The 15,135-nt window shown below is 41.9% G+C and overlaps 1 protein-coding gene across 4 annotated transcripts in view; it reads left to right on the top strand.

Annotated features, from left to right (window-relative positions):
* Window positions 1–15,135, top strand: part of CNKSR3 (CNKSR family member 3) — an 82,930-nt gene that overhangs the window by 38,672 nt on the left and 29,123 nt on the right. For 3 of the 4 annotated variants that reach the window (XM_017681424.3, XM_037023403.2, XM_073219780.1), the window contains exon 2: window positions 14,456–14,619. The exons of the other annotated variant lie outside the window; for it this stretch is intronic. In XM_017681424.3, coding sequence (XP_017536913.1) covers window positions 14,456–14,619 — 164 coding nt within the window. The remainder of the gene's footprint in view (window positions 1–14,455; window positions 14,620–15,135) is intronic. 4 annotated transcript variants of the gene reach the window in all.

Genomic DNA, 15,135 nt, shown 5'->3' with positions numbered 1-15,135 from the left:
GAGACCCCCCCACACCAGCCCCTCTGGGTGTGAGCTCTGGCTCTGTGTGGCCTTGGGCAAGTCACCTCCCCTCTCTGTGCCTCAGCCCTTGTCTCTGAAGTGGGATGCTTATCATACACATTCATGAGGACATTAGGAGGATTAAAGGGCTTATATGTATTAAGTTTTGGAAAGGTGCCTGCCATGTAGTAAGCGACAGTTCAGTGCTTGCTATTATCTGCACAATTTTATATGTTTATTTTGCCCCATTCTAGTTTATTCTTAATTTTATATCACAGAAAACTTGAATTCTTCTTATCCATAATGTTTGGTAAAATATATTGTATTTCACTAAAGACTTTAGGATTTGTTAGAAACCATCCATTCTGCAGGTCTTAAGACTGCAACTCGTCTGTTTATTGACCAAATACAGGCCTCTAAGGTTTCTCACTTGCATTCCTTCCTGTACCTGGAGGTCCCTCTTGAGAAGATGCTGGTGGCTTAGGCTTTATGGCTCATTCAGGCCTTTGACTTTCCTTAGTGTGCACTTAAAATCTATGATTTGTACTGTATGTCAGTGTAAATGTTTCCATGTGTAGAATTTAGCTTTTTTTTTTTTCTTTGGGTAGCTCAGAAAGCTCTTTAGACGGCGTCTGGCCTGCTCTCACCCCCCGGGGGTGCCCTTGTTTCGTGAGGAGGAAGCCCTTCCAAGGAGGTGATTGTGCTATGTGCTGAGTCAGTCGTAGCTGAGACCGCACAGGACCTGGATTTTTGTTAAGTGTAATAAAAAATAAGGAATATCGTCTTGAAATTCTGCTCCAATTCTGGGCCTGTATGATCTTATAATAGCCTCAAAAGTACTACTTTCTCCCATGTCAGCTACTGTACACAAATGGTGCCAGTTGTCTGCCTTTGATGTTTGAGGCCTTGACCTTTGTGTTAACAGGGTTGGATGGTGGAGGTATCTTGTTAATTTGAGGGTGGGAAGAAGAAAGCACTGTCCTAAGATTACAGGATCATAGAAGTATAGAATGGGTGGCACCACAGGGTCAACTTTCTAGGCCTATTTCTGGAGAATAGGGTAAGTGCTCACCTGGCCAATAAGAATTAGAGCCATGTGCCTACCTGCTGTTCCCCCTGCACAATACGAAGGTGGTTTTATAAGATGCGAGGACCTATGAGATTAATATCACTCAAGTAGTATAGGCCATGGGGCATTTTGTGTTGGCCCTAGAATGTAGTAAAACCTGGGTTTTCTGGAGAACCAGGAGAAAGCTTCACTGTAACCACTCAGGAAACAGGCTGACTTTCTATATGAGTGCCTGACTATTATGGCAATCCGGTGGGAATTTTATCCTGAAGAACCTAAGAGAATCTTCCCCTGTCACCCTGTATGCTGTGAGGGCTTGACCTTTTCTTTCTGTTTTCCCCCTGCAAATACCCACAGCTCTTGTTGAGGGGGTTAATGAGAGAAAAGGACAGGGAGAGTTGGACAGGTTCACTGAGAAGAGCACGGACTGGTTGGGGGACCACACCTCTAAACTGCAAGCTCAACCAGGAATTTTCTTATTTTTTCTCTTTTATCCAACCAACTCTTGTGTGCTCCTCTGTGCCAGGCAACGTGTGTGGTGAAATGGTGAGTAATCAAAATGGGCATGGTCCTGGACCTATGTTTTGGAGAGGGAGAGAGCAAATGCAGGATAATGAACAAAATACTCATAGATTTGCTAAGTGCTATGAAAGAAGCCAGCAGGATCCGCAGGGAAGAATGGGATTGTTGGCTATTTTACATACCAGGATCAGCCGGGGCTCCCTGAGATGTGAATTTGAGCTGAGATGGAGGGATGAGGAGGCAAGAACATTCTAGGTGGGAGGGACATCATGCAGACAGGCCTTGAGGTAGAAAGGAGCTTGAGGTCTGGGAGAAGTAGATGATGCCAGTGTCCAGTATAGTGGCCCGGGGAGAAGGTCGCTTGAAATGGAGTTGGAGAGGCAGGCAGTAGCCAGACAGATGAGACTGGACTTTTTGCTGGCTGTGGATTTTATCCCAAGTGCAGTGGGAAGCCAGCAAGGCTTGGAGCAAGGGAGTGACATTTAAACTGTGTGCTGAGATGCTTTAATGAGCCTTGAAAACATTATACAATGTGAATGAAGCCAAACACGAAAGGCCATTTATTGTATGATTCTATTTATGGGGAATGTCTGGAAACCACTATGTGAAAAACCAGAAATCCATAGATAGAAATAGATTTGTGGTTGCCTAGTGGTGGGGGTAGGGGGTGAGTAAAATGGTGGGTGACTGTTAATAATACAGGGCTTGTTTTTGGGGGGGTCAAAAATGTTCTAAAATTGATTGTGGGTTATGGTTGCATGCCTCTGAATATACACAGACTCACTGAGTTGTATATTCTAAATAGTGAATTATATGATATATGCATTATATCTCAATAAAGCTGTTATTAAAAAAAAAAGACAAATGCTGTCTCACAACCTGTTCTGTTGCCCTAGGCAGCTCTCCCCAATTTAGCAGCTGTGTTTGGCCTTTCTCCACCTCGTTGTACCTGAGCATCCCCTTCTGCATCCATGTCCTGATGTCTCACAAAATAAAAGGCAGCAGCTGCTGATAATGTCAGCTTCTTACCATTCAACCTCCAGGCTTCCTGATCTGATCCCATTCAGGCTGTGTGCTCACACCCTTTCACAGTGTTAGGAAATGGTTTTAAATCCTGACTCTGTTTCTTATTGGTTGTGTGACATTAGGCCAATTACTTAAAAGCTCCCTGAGCTTGTTTCATGTCTTTCTTTTTTTAAACTTTATTTTCACACTTAAGTAGCACTTACAGTGTACCTATCATTGCTATTTATAAATTCTTTGAAAATATTAACCATTTACAAATTTGATCACACTTAATCATCCAGGTAACCCCAGGAAGCTTTGTAATTTTATTCTTTCCATTGTTTAGATTAAAAAACTGAGGCACAGAGATGTTAAATGACTTTTACAAGGCCATACAGCTGGGAAATAGCAGAACTGAATCTAGGCCATCTGGCTGCAGAGTCCCTACTCCTAAGTATTTGCTAAGCTACCTCTCCTGGCCTGTAAACTGGGCTTGATAATAGTCCTTCCTTGTTCTGTTTACAGTCCTTTAATCTTCAATGATCTGAAGATTGACTGTATCTTATATACTATTTCTATAGTGCTCAGCATGGTGCCTGAAACATAGTCTATAAATTAGTGTACGAAATGAAGTCACTTTTCATTCATTCATTTCTTCGTTGACCACCTCAGATGGCACAAAGACTTGGGTGTCAGTTGATTCTGGGTTCTGCTTTACCTCTGCCTTTTTGGTGATATGATGTCTAAAGAAGCCACTCTCTGCATTTTGGTTTCCTCATCAGTAAAGTGGAGATGATAATAATCCAGTCAGCATCCTCTTTAGGGTCATTGCAAGGATCAATGAGACATTGTATGTCAGGTGCTCTGTAAACGTCATGCAGTCCTTTGTTAACACAGGGGCTTAATTTAATATGCAAATTGCTGCTTCGCGGCAGGTTGGGTTAAAGGGTTTTATTGCTCACAGCTCAGTCTCTCCCACCGCTTCCCCTGATGCGCTCCCAAGTTTTCCTTTCCAGCCCCCAACCAGCAAGCCAGCTGCATGGGTCCCTCCAGCCTCAGTGTACACTCACCTCCCCCACCTGCCGCTTCCTGGAGGAACTCCATGGGCTGGTCCCTGGTCACTGGTAAGCACCAGACCAATTATATACCAGGAACAGAGGGGAGGAGAGAATGGCTGTTTTCTCTCTACCCCTTACCCTGGCAGCTGCCCTGCCAGTGGCCTACTGATATGAAAATAGGGTGGGAAATTCTGGATGCAAACTTCCATTTACCCCACAGTTGTACACTTTGAAATGATTATGGTAGTGTTGGTAGAGGATTAGATAAACAGCAGTTAATCACGGAAATCCTGATGGGCATAGATGGAATGGAGGCCACTGATATATTGAGGGGTTACCTCCGCATGGTGGAACTTTCCACTGGGCAGTATTGACAGCCAAGCCATGAGAAAAGGGGAAGCCCAGCTTCCAGGTGTGCTGCCGTGGCCACTGCCTGGTCCACATGCTGAGTTGATTCTCCCAGTGCTATACACTTAAACTTGCTGTATGTGCAGGGAACCAGTTAGTTCTTTCCTCAGTTCAGGGTAAGCATGCCAGTAACAATAGTTATAGATAGTGTTTGGTTTTTAGACCAAATCTAACGGACAGTTTTGTGAAAATAGGCTCTGCTGTGTGTATGTGTAAGGGAGGGCACAATTTATTGATGAAGTACATTGTTTCCTGCTTTACGCGTTGCTCCTCCCCTCCCCTCCCCTAGTTTGGTCCAAGTATTGCAGAATTGGATACAATGATTTGACTGCTGAATGGCAACTACTACTGACCTTGGAAAGTACATATTGTTTTTGCAGCCTGCTTTGTGTTCATCCCCACAACCTTCTTTCTGTTTTTAGAATCTGAAAACTTTGTTTTGCCTTTTCTTCCCTGTTCTCAGTATTCTCATTCACTTGTTCATCATACTTCTCTTGGTTGGGAAAAGGAGGTAGGGGGGATGGGGGCACAAGGGTGTGTGGGGGATGTGAGGACTCAAAGCCGGATGTTCAGGGCTGTCATTATATTATGAATTCTGATCATCTCTTTAGACCAGCAGTTCTTTGGTTGATTCTGAGTTGCATGTCAGTTTTTTATTCATGGTTTAGATCAGCATGATTATTTCCTAAAAAGGATGATTTCAGACAGCACTAACCTATGTGCTTTTCCCTATCCACACTTGGGGCACTTCCCTGGGAGGATGGCAGGAAGGGTCCTCTCACAGCCTGGGAAGTTATGCAGAATCTGTTTGGGGTGGGAGAGGGTCAGATTGCAAGGTCTACAACTTTGATACTATAGTTTCTGATTAAAATTGTCAGCTGGGATGAACCTCAGATGAGGGTGGTCCCTCTGTTGTCTTCTGGGTGACTTGAATCCTTGAACTAAGATAGTCCTTCTGTTGGGAGGGGTGGGGGGGGTGTTGTGTATTTTCCTTGGTTCTTGTCCCTGTCACAACAAAGAATTGAAGGGCAGAGACACAGTAGTGAAGCAGAGTAAAAGTTTTATTTGAAGTTGCTTACTTAAAGAGAGAAAATGTGCAGGTGACCTCAGGGCGGAGGCTCCTTGAAAGGTTTAAGTTCTATTTAAAGAGAAAGTGCACACTCAGAGAAAGGGGAGTGTGGGCTACTTCAGAGAGAGAGGCACGCTGAAAGATTGGGAAAAAGTTAAAGTTACACACTCAGAAAGTGCGGGCGACCTCAGAGAGAGGAGCGCACTGAAAGATTGTGAGTCCCCCCTTTTAAAGATTTTTCAGGAATGTGATAAAGGGCTAGTGGTGTGGACTTGTTAAGTGGTCTCAAGATGTTTATCTTTGATGAGACATTAAGTCTCTTCTTAATCAGTCTTCCAGGTAGTTCTGCAAAATTAACATAAGATATTTACTGCTCTCGTCCCCTCCCAGGATTGCAGCTTCCTGGTTTGGGAGCATATCAATTAAGAATGTCTGCCCTGTCTCCAAGATGGGCTGAGTTATTGTGTGTTTGCTAAAGAGTATGTTAAGAATCTTACTTCTTAACTTCTTAGGTTTTGTAAAATGCAATTTTAGCTCTAAGATGGAATCTTCCCATCTTTATTATGCTGTTTATAGGTGGGCCTTTTAGCAGGCTAGAGTAAATCTTAACAATGGCTTGATCTAATCGACACAGTGAAGACATGGGCTGTGCTCAAATACTTTTCCTTTCTGGGGAATATTCAAACATTCAAGGCCAAGTTGCTCCTGACCTTTTGAGCTTTAACTGATTAACTCTGAGTCTTTCCTGGCTTTCTAGTTTAAACTGGTTAACTCTGAGTCCTTTCTAGTGGGCTTTACTGACCTTATTCTCTTTCCATCCCACTCATATCTATTTTCCTGCCTAACACTTCTATTTTCACTTCCTTAAATTACCCTCTTATGGCTATGTTTGCTATTTGCAAGTTTTGTTTCAGTAATAGATGGTTTACTGATGCAGTGAAATCCAAAGAGTGGTTGTTTCTTGGTTCCATCTTCTGATGTCTTCCGAGTGATATCAGTCTTAGAAAACATTGGTTACAAAAGTTGAATTTGCTTTAGAAACAAAATACCGATCATCCTCTGCTCTCCTTGTTCTGGCTTCTTGTAAGAAATCAAAACTGTGAATTTGTTGCTCTGAATTTGGTAGCTCTTCAGTTATGTGTGGACCAGCTCTCCCCAAATGGTTACAACCTTTATTTTGTCTGCTTGGTACCCTAAAAATTGGCCAGCAGCCAGTCCCTTGCCCTCAAAATCGGTTGTTCCATTCCATAAAATAGTGTAAGAGTGTTGCTGGTTTTTACCTGGGCATCTGGGGTTCTTGTTGCTGGATTTCTCCATGTGTTCGGATTTCTCGACGGCTCCCAGTTCTAGGGCAGTGGTGGCCTCTGCAATAGCTTCATGTGTTCACTGCTGTTATCAGGGTGGAAAACCTGAAGAAGGGTTCTCCCCAAGGTCAAGTTCATTCATTTGCTAATTGTTTTTAGCTCTGAGGATGTTGGGGATTTAAGTTTCTGGGTAGTTCTTTCCTTCTTTGTACGCTGCTATTGAAAGTGAAGGTAACTTGTACTAGCTCAGACACAATGCAAAAGAACAGACTTTTAGACCTGTAGGAACCAAGAGGTCCTCTAGTCCAGTTTTCAGACGTTGTGTTTAGTTGTGGTAGCCTCTCTTCACGTTACATGTAACCAGAAGCCTAGCACGATGACTAAGCAAATCAGAGCTGGGAGCAGTAGTGTGTATGGGTGTCAGTTCTAATCAAAGCCTCGTAATCCACACATGGGGAGCCAAAGGACTGGGAGTAAGTGGTTTGGCCAGTGTGACACAGATAGGACACTGACTAGAGCCAGGATAAGAAGCCAGTGCCTCATCAGAAAGCAGATTCGTGGCTGCCAGAGGCCATGGGGAGGGAGGTGACACAGCAGAAGGGCACAAGGGAACTTTCTGGGGTGATAGAAATGTTTGTATCATGATCATGGCTTGGTTACCAGACTACATATTTGTTAAAACTTGTCGAATCTACTGAAAATTGGTGAATTTTATTATGCCTCAAAAAACCTGATAAGAAAATAAGAGAGTGGATAAAAAGTTTGAAGGGTCTCCTGAAACATGTTTAGGACTTTTCTGGGGAAGAGAAGAAAGGGATAACATCTTTTCTGCTTTTTTATTCAGTCTAACCATATAAAAGGGTTCTTTCAAAAATATAGAAAGAAAATAAAAACTCAGATTCACTTAATTCTGGTGTCGTCTGTTTTTCCACTTCAGTCATTATGTTGTACTCTTCACTGCTGTGAGTTTAATATCCCAAGGGTCGGCAAACTTTTTCTGGAGAGGGGTGGGTAGTAAATATTTTAGGGCCTCTCAGTCTCTGTCACAATTACTCAGTTCTGTCGCTGTAGCATGAAAACAGCCAGAGACAGTCTGTACACAAAAGAATGTGGCTGTGTTCCCATAAAATTTACTTATAAAACCAGGCAGTGGGCCAGGTTTGATCCACGGGCTGCACTGGCCAACCTGTGAGTTGCAGTTTTGTTCTTTTTGGAGAAACTCAGCCAAATGGGTGTTTTGTACATTCTCATTAGAAGGTGAACGTGATAGTTTGGAAGAAGAGGGGTCCTAAAGGGTGTGGAATGCCATGCGAAGCTCACAGTCTGGGTTCTGTGAAGGATAGGATGGTTTTGCACAGAAAGAATTGTGGAGGATAAATGTAGAGGAATCGGGGACTGAGCAACCAGTTTTAGGTTATTGTAGAAACCTAGGCAAGAGAGAAATTCAGTTGTGATGGGAACACGGGAGGCAGGGGGCCTAGGGAAGGGATACCCAGCAGATAACGTGGAGAGAACTCAAAGACGTGGCTTGGGCAGTGATGTAAGCGTTGGGGTCATTGACCAAGTAAGAGAGAGGCAGGCTGGATAAGAAAGATAAAGAAGAGTTGAGCCTTGGATTGCATAGTGTTTTAGATTAGGCAGCAGAATTGGGAAGGCATCGTTGTATAGCTCTGTAGTCTCCAAATTCTTGATCGTGCTTTCCTATAAGTAAATAATTTGTGGACATACAGTGATGATAAGTAAACATTTACCTGAACATAATATACACATTCTATTAGACTAGCATGCATGCAGTAAAACCTAACCCAAGAAATAGACATTGCCAAAAGATAACCTTATCTTTTTTGTTCCCATAAAATTTACTTACATCTAAAGATGAACACATACTAAAAAAATCACAAGGCAAATACTTATTTAGGGTATGATTCTTCATCAGCATTAGGGGATGTGATACCACATTCCAAGTAATTCATGTTGGATCTGATCATGATTGTGTAGAAATGCCAAGTGTACCATTTTGGATAGTTTTGCTCGTGGCACCTCCAGGTTGCAGCTTGTATTTTATTTCAGGCCCCTCCTTGATGACCTCTTAAAGTCTGTGGGGGAAAAATGGTGGATCTTGAGCGAAAGAAGGGAGCTTGTGGCTGCAGCTTCTCCCCTCTCAGAAGATACAGGATATTCTGACAGGGGAAGAGGAGGATGAGTTGAGGAAACTGGGTCCTTTCAAACCAGAGGAGAAACTGTGCTCCCAATCAGGGGTCTCAGCAGGTACAAAGGGTGCAGGCCCTTCTGTCTCAGGCTGCCCCTGGGCCTACCCTTCTCCCCTATTACTGAGGCACACTGGTTGTCATTCTGACTCATTAGGAAAGGTCAGTCAAGTCAAGGACCTGTCTGGCCAGGCAAAAAGAATTCCTCAGTCTTTAAAATTATACAGCTACAAGTCAGTACATGTCTGTTTCAAACATGATGCTATTGCCTTAACTCAGACTGCTATACTGAAACTCATTTCAAAATTGAGGCCTAACAGACCTCAGCAAAACAAGAGTGACAAAAGAGAGTCATGCCAAAGGGGTATAACTGGATGGCTCACTTCATTAAAGGGTGCCAGAGGTCCTACCGCATGCCACACCTCTGCATCTTGGCACGCTCTGAAAGAGTTTTGCTCCATTAATCATCTTTACCCATATGGAGGCCAAATTGAGCTTCAGGGTGAAACCAGGTTTTTTTATTCCCAGTGAGGTGCCATGTTTGGGAGACACTGTAATGTATTAGATCTGGAATGTCAGCAGGTTGGCAGGCCTGAAAAATTCTGATGTCAGGTCTTCCCCGCTTAATGTTTTTAAAAGTGTTGGGAATTCTGAGAAGACGGCGATCAGATATAAACTTACCACCAAGGACTGTTTCCTTTCCTCTGGTTCAGATCATCCAGAACTGAACGCCTCCTCAGCCCTCATCTCCTTCCTAGGGGAGGGCCGCCCTAGGACTGTGTGTTGCTCGTGGGAGTTGCTCCATCAATTTTGTTGGCTTAGAATGAATTTGTGTGGTCTGTGATCGACTCTCCTGGTGGAAGAACACAGTGCGCCCTATCTGTTTGCATCACCTGTCACTTGTGGCCCTTAAAAGTCCTGAATGAATGCGTGTGAGTCTGTAAGCCTTAGCTCAATCAATTTCTGAATCAAAACATTTCTTAAACAAAACAAAGCAAAACAAAAACCCTCTGGTTAAAACATGCTTTAATGACCCAAAGTACTCAATGTGAAATTCTGTAAGACCATGCTGGGCTCCCTTTATGGTTGGAATTATAGCTTTTGCTGACTTGAGCATATAGGCCCCAAAGCACGGCTATGTGAAGGTCCTTTCCCGTGTGTTTCACTGATGAGAACAGGAGGTGATCTAGTCATCGACCTGATTTTAGTTTCTTACAGAAAATAAGGAAAGAATAGCTCTACAGTTTTTGCAATGGGGCATTTATGCTAACTTCTTAATTTTCATATACACAATTCTTTCCACATTTTGGGAGATTAATAAATATTCTTAATATACAGCAAGTGTCTTGTCAAAGATTGGAGTTTTTTTTTTTGTTTATGATATTTCTCTTACTATAGAAATGACCTCTTTTAATTTTGAAACCCTGAAACTTGCAGCAAATACCTGTACCTGATATCAGTGGTTTCCTTACCTTTAGTGACTCACTTGCATGGGAAAATAAAATCAGGTGACTTGTACATAGGTGTGACATTAATATTTATGTGACGTTCTTTGTCTTTCTTCATGCATTCCTTTATTCATTTCACAATTACTGAGCACCACCAATGTTCTAGATGCTGAGGAGTAAACAAGGAACAAAAAGAAGCCTCTGTTTTCTTTGTGTTTTTATTTTGATACAAATCATAAGACACTTTTAGGTGGAATCACTTTTAGGTGGCAGGCTCCCCAATTTGGGAAATAGTTTCTGGGGGAGATAATAACATGGGCTGTTGAGATTTTGTTTCGTTTCCAATGTGTCCTTTTCCAAAGGGACTACCTAAGCACTGGGGAGTTTCTGTGTCTCTCTAGCAATCTTTCTTCTGAACACTTAGGAAATTGAGAACCTGAATAAAACACGTTTTTTTTTAATTCAACAAAATATATAGAGAGGTTTTATTATGTGCTTCATAGTGGTGCAGTTCTTTATAAGTAGTAACATTTTATTTTCATTACACATCTTTGCAGTAGGTGATCTTATTTTCCTTGTTTTACAAATCAGGGAAGGGAGTAACTTGGCCCAGGTGCCGTGTCACTTCCTACACCTGGGATGAGCACGGTCTTTTTTGCATTTTGTATTTTGGATTGCTTTGCAAGTTGAGGATTATTACAGCTGGATTTAGAGACAGTGGAAGAAGTCTGGGCCCTCTCTCACTGTGACTTCCACCCTGTGGGAGCTCTCTCTCCTTTTCCTTCTTGATTCTTTCACATTGAATTATGTGTCTAATTCAATTTGCGTAGATGGAATGTGTTTAATCTAATGTTATTTAGTTATGTGTTTCAGTTCCGCTAGCCTTTTTTTAAAGTTCTTTGAAGCAAGGAACAGGCAAATAGGTACACTGGACAAATAGGTCCAAGTATATGTTGTATTATTGTAAATTCTAAACCGATTAGAGCAATTTACTTGAAATTGGAGGTTTTCTCCTCCTTTGTGGGACCAGCTTAATAATTTAATTTAGCTGTTTGTAAATGTTCCGTTGTATTCCAATCAAGGATAACTGAATAACAGGCCATAATGTATTGGAATAGTAAGACTGGGGACAATACTATTTAAAACCTAGCATATTCAATATATGTGTCCCTTGGGGGGAAGTCTTTAAGCCACTATAGATCCTGTTTTTAGGTGGGTAGCCACATGATATTTCTAGTGGATAATTCTCCTACATCTCAGAGATCTGTTGATTATTTGAAATCAGATCCTTTATATTTCCTGACTCCCCAGGGAGGTTCAGGCCCCCTTTCAGGGAAATGTCCTGAGTTCTTCAGTTCTCAATCTCTGGTCCTTTACAAATTTGGTTCTATCCCGAGCCCTCATTACACTTTTCATCTCAACCTCCTATTGTGTCACAACATTTCCTAAAGCTCTATAGCACCTTCTGACATCCTGTTTCTTCAGTAAAACTTTGCCCAGTTAATTAAAAGTGAAATCTGGCCTCATGTTTCTTTCTGCTTGATGTTTATGGGTGAAGTTTAATGAACATCCATTGTGCATGGTTTCTTCAGAATAATTTAATGAACGAATTTATTCTGCACCCGAAAACTAATACAACCCTCTCTGTTGTATGATTGTATTTTGAGCAGGGAACTTGTCCGGCCTGGTAAACATGAGTTTCAATTCTACTGGTCCTTGCTTTTTTTATGTAAGAAAAGAGTTTATCACATGTGGATGAAAATGAAATAAACTGTTCTTAGGCTTGTGTTGGTTTGCTAGGGCTGCATAACACATCCTGGGGGGTTGAAACAACAGAAATTAATTTTCTTGTGCCTCTGGAGGCCGGATGTCTGAGCTCCTGGAGTCAGCAGGGTCGGCTCCTTCTGCTCCTCTCTCCCTGGCTCGCAGGCAGCTTTCTTCTGGAGACTTCACAGGGGCTTTCCCTCTGTGTGTGTCTCCTCTTCTTATAAGGACGCCAGTTGTCCTGGATGAGGGCCCATCCTCCTGACCTCATTTTAACTTAACCACCTCTTTACAGACACTATCTGCACATGCACTCAATATTCTGAGCTTCTTGGGGTTAGGGCCTCAGCATAGCGAGTTTTAGGGGGACCCAATTCAGCCATCACAGGATTTAAATGTGTAACATAGCTGTCCTAAACTGTTATGACAAATTAGGACAAAATTCTTTTTAAAGCTTAAAAATAGGCAAGGAAAGAGGAGAGGCGATTGTAGGATATTAGCCATGAACTGGCTGAAACTGGCTGATTTGCAGTGAAATTCATAGTGATTAGTCTTTTGTCTGTACTTTCCCAAGTTTTTGGATTCAATGAAATTTGAAGTACCTTCCAAAGTACCTCTAAGATTTCATAGTTCTATTTTAATAACTGTTTGTAATTAGACCTTACTGCTTATTTAGGATATGCTGGGAGAGGAATTTTTATAATTCTGTGTTTGCTGTGTAGAATGCACAAGAGCAGCGCTTGTCAAATTGAATTGGATTCGAATCTCTCATTTCTTCTATATCAATGAAGAAAATGGCTGTAAAAATCCTTCTCACAGCATCTTACCTGCTATATGAGTGTGGATAGGTTAGGAAGCCTCCATGAGCCCTAATTTATTCACCTAAAAATGGGAATGGAGTTGTTAGAAGGCTCTCCTCAGCTCTTGGCCCTTGTCACTGTTGCCTGCTCAGACAGATGCTGTCCCTTTGCAGGTGGCCCGAAGTGGCCAGATGCTGAGACCCAGCCCCTGCAGCCCAGCTGGGTTACCTGTTGACTTGCATGGCCTCCGCTGTCTGCCTCATACCATGGAGGCCACGTGTGGCTCAAGGCCATCAAAGTGGAGCTGGGTTTATAGCAGTGTCCCCAGCCTTGCACGCTATGTGATAGAGCCCTCTGCTAGATGTCACTTCAGGAAGGATAGGTGCATTCCAACTGGTTACCATACAATTAATTTTTCTTACCCCCTCTTCCTATATTTAATAGTTACAAATGGTTATCAGGACATTGTTCCTCTTTCTATATCTTGTCAGAAGGCAAGAGGTGGAAGCTTGTGGGGCAGAGAGAGTTATATAGCTTAGCACATCAGATTTTAACATCCATGATTTTAGTGTTGCCAGAAGTAAGTGCTGGACCTTGTGTCTACCAGACCTAGTCCAGAGCACCCACCCAGAGGAGCTTTTGTGAAAGGTAATGAAATGTGTGTGTGTGTGTGTGTGTGTTTGAGGGGGCCAGAGGACAGAGCATGCCTTCCACATACTTTGTTGTAGTTAAATGAGTTTTCATCTCTTGTGTTGGGATTGAATTTATAGAAACGAGTTGTTTGAAACACTAAGGTGGCTTTTATCATTAGGCTTCAATAGATAAATTTGTACCTGAATAGTATAAAATTTTCTTCCAGTAAAACCATTAAAACAAGTTGACTAGTGAGTTCTCTATACAGGAATGAAGATGCTCATGTTCTCTTAAGCTTACCAATTTTAATCATTATATAAGAGCATTAAAATGTTATTAACACTGTTGACAGTAGTGTTTGACTTGTCAAAGTCCCCATAAGCTAACCCATTTAACATGGCTGGTATCTTCTCTTATGGATTCTGTATTCATCAGAACCTTTTCAGTTACAAGGTTCAAAGGTTAAGTCAGAAGGGCAATTTATTTCAATTTAAGTGAAAAATCCTAAGACTAGCAGTATCTTTAAACTGGGTTAGGTCCAGGACATGTAGGATGTATTGGGGCATTTTCTTTCTTTCTCTCAAATTGATTTATTTTCCAAAAAACTGATCAGGAAAATTACTACCAGCATCCCCAAGGTTGTATCCTTATGACTTCTTATTGGAAAGGAAAAATGAGCCTCTGTCTTCCTGTATCAAGTATCAGGGAAGATTTTGATTGGCTCTACTTGAGTCACATGTAAAGAATATTGTGGCCAACCACTGTGGCAAAGTACCTTGGTTGACAGGTATGCTGGGATCACATGGGCTGGGAGAAAGAGGATGTCCCAAAGAAAGACTGCTTAACAAGCAGACAAACATCTGCCTAGTACAGATAAATAGCATTTCAGGTCAGCAGAGATTTAGTTTTCATTCTCTTAGTTGAAAGGGGACAGGAAGGTAACTCATGAAATTGTGCTGAATCCATTTGAAAATTTTAAACTGTAACATTTACAGTCCATTAGAGATGAAGACATGCTTGAAAGGTATCCATCGGGTGGGATTCACATCATACAGACAATGAAATAGTGCAGCATAACTGGCGATTCCCGAGGTTGATTTAAAGTGGGGCAGTTTTTTGAGTAAAGGGAACAAAATGACAATAACGGACTTCTTTGCTTTCTTGGTAGGGTTAGATGACTGCCTGCAGCAGTATGTCCCCAGGTTTGAACGGGAGAAGATAAATGGAGAGCAGCTACTGCAGATTTCCCATCAGGAACTTGAGGAGCTGGGGGTCACACGAATCGGACACCAGGAACTTGTACTGGAGGCTGTCGACCTTCTCTGTGCACTGGTTAGTTCAGGAAAAGCTGATTTGTACCGTGATCATGTTCTTTAGAACCTTATTCTCTTAAATTCTCAGTGTTTGAGAGGTAGCATATCTTCCTTTTCTTAATGATCCATTGAAGTGAAGCAGGAGCTGAAGATAAGAATATAAGAAGAATATAGAAGGGAAGAAAAGGGGGAACATTTCCAAGATGATCACATTGGCAAACTGTGGCCTGGGAGTTAACTCTGGCCCACTGTCTATTTTTGTAAATAAAGTTTTATTGGAATGCAGCGATGCCTGTTCAGTTATGTGTTTTCTGTGGCTGCTTTCATGCTACAGTGGTAGAATTGAGTCATAACAGGGACCTAATGCTCCCCCAAAGCAGAAAATACTGTCTTGCCCTTTACAGCAAGTTTGCCTTTTACAGAGAAGTCTGTATTTATTTTATTTTCTTATCTTCTATAAAAAGTTAAGAAGATGGAGATAGTCCTGAGTCAAAATGTCATCTTCTAAATTGAAATGAGAAATGGGCTCTGATAT

The sequence above is a fragment of the Manis javanica genome, chromosome 13, assembly GCF_040802235.1.
Source record: "Manis javanica isolate MJ-LG chromosome 13, MJ_LKY, whole genome shotgun sequence".
Lineage (NCBI taxonomy): Eukaryota > Metazoa > Chordata > Mammalia > Pholidota > Manidae > Manis > Manis javanica.
The sequence above is the reverse complement of the archived record's forward strand: the minus strand, read 5'-3'. Positions and strand labels throughout refer to the sequence as shown.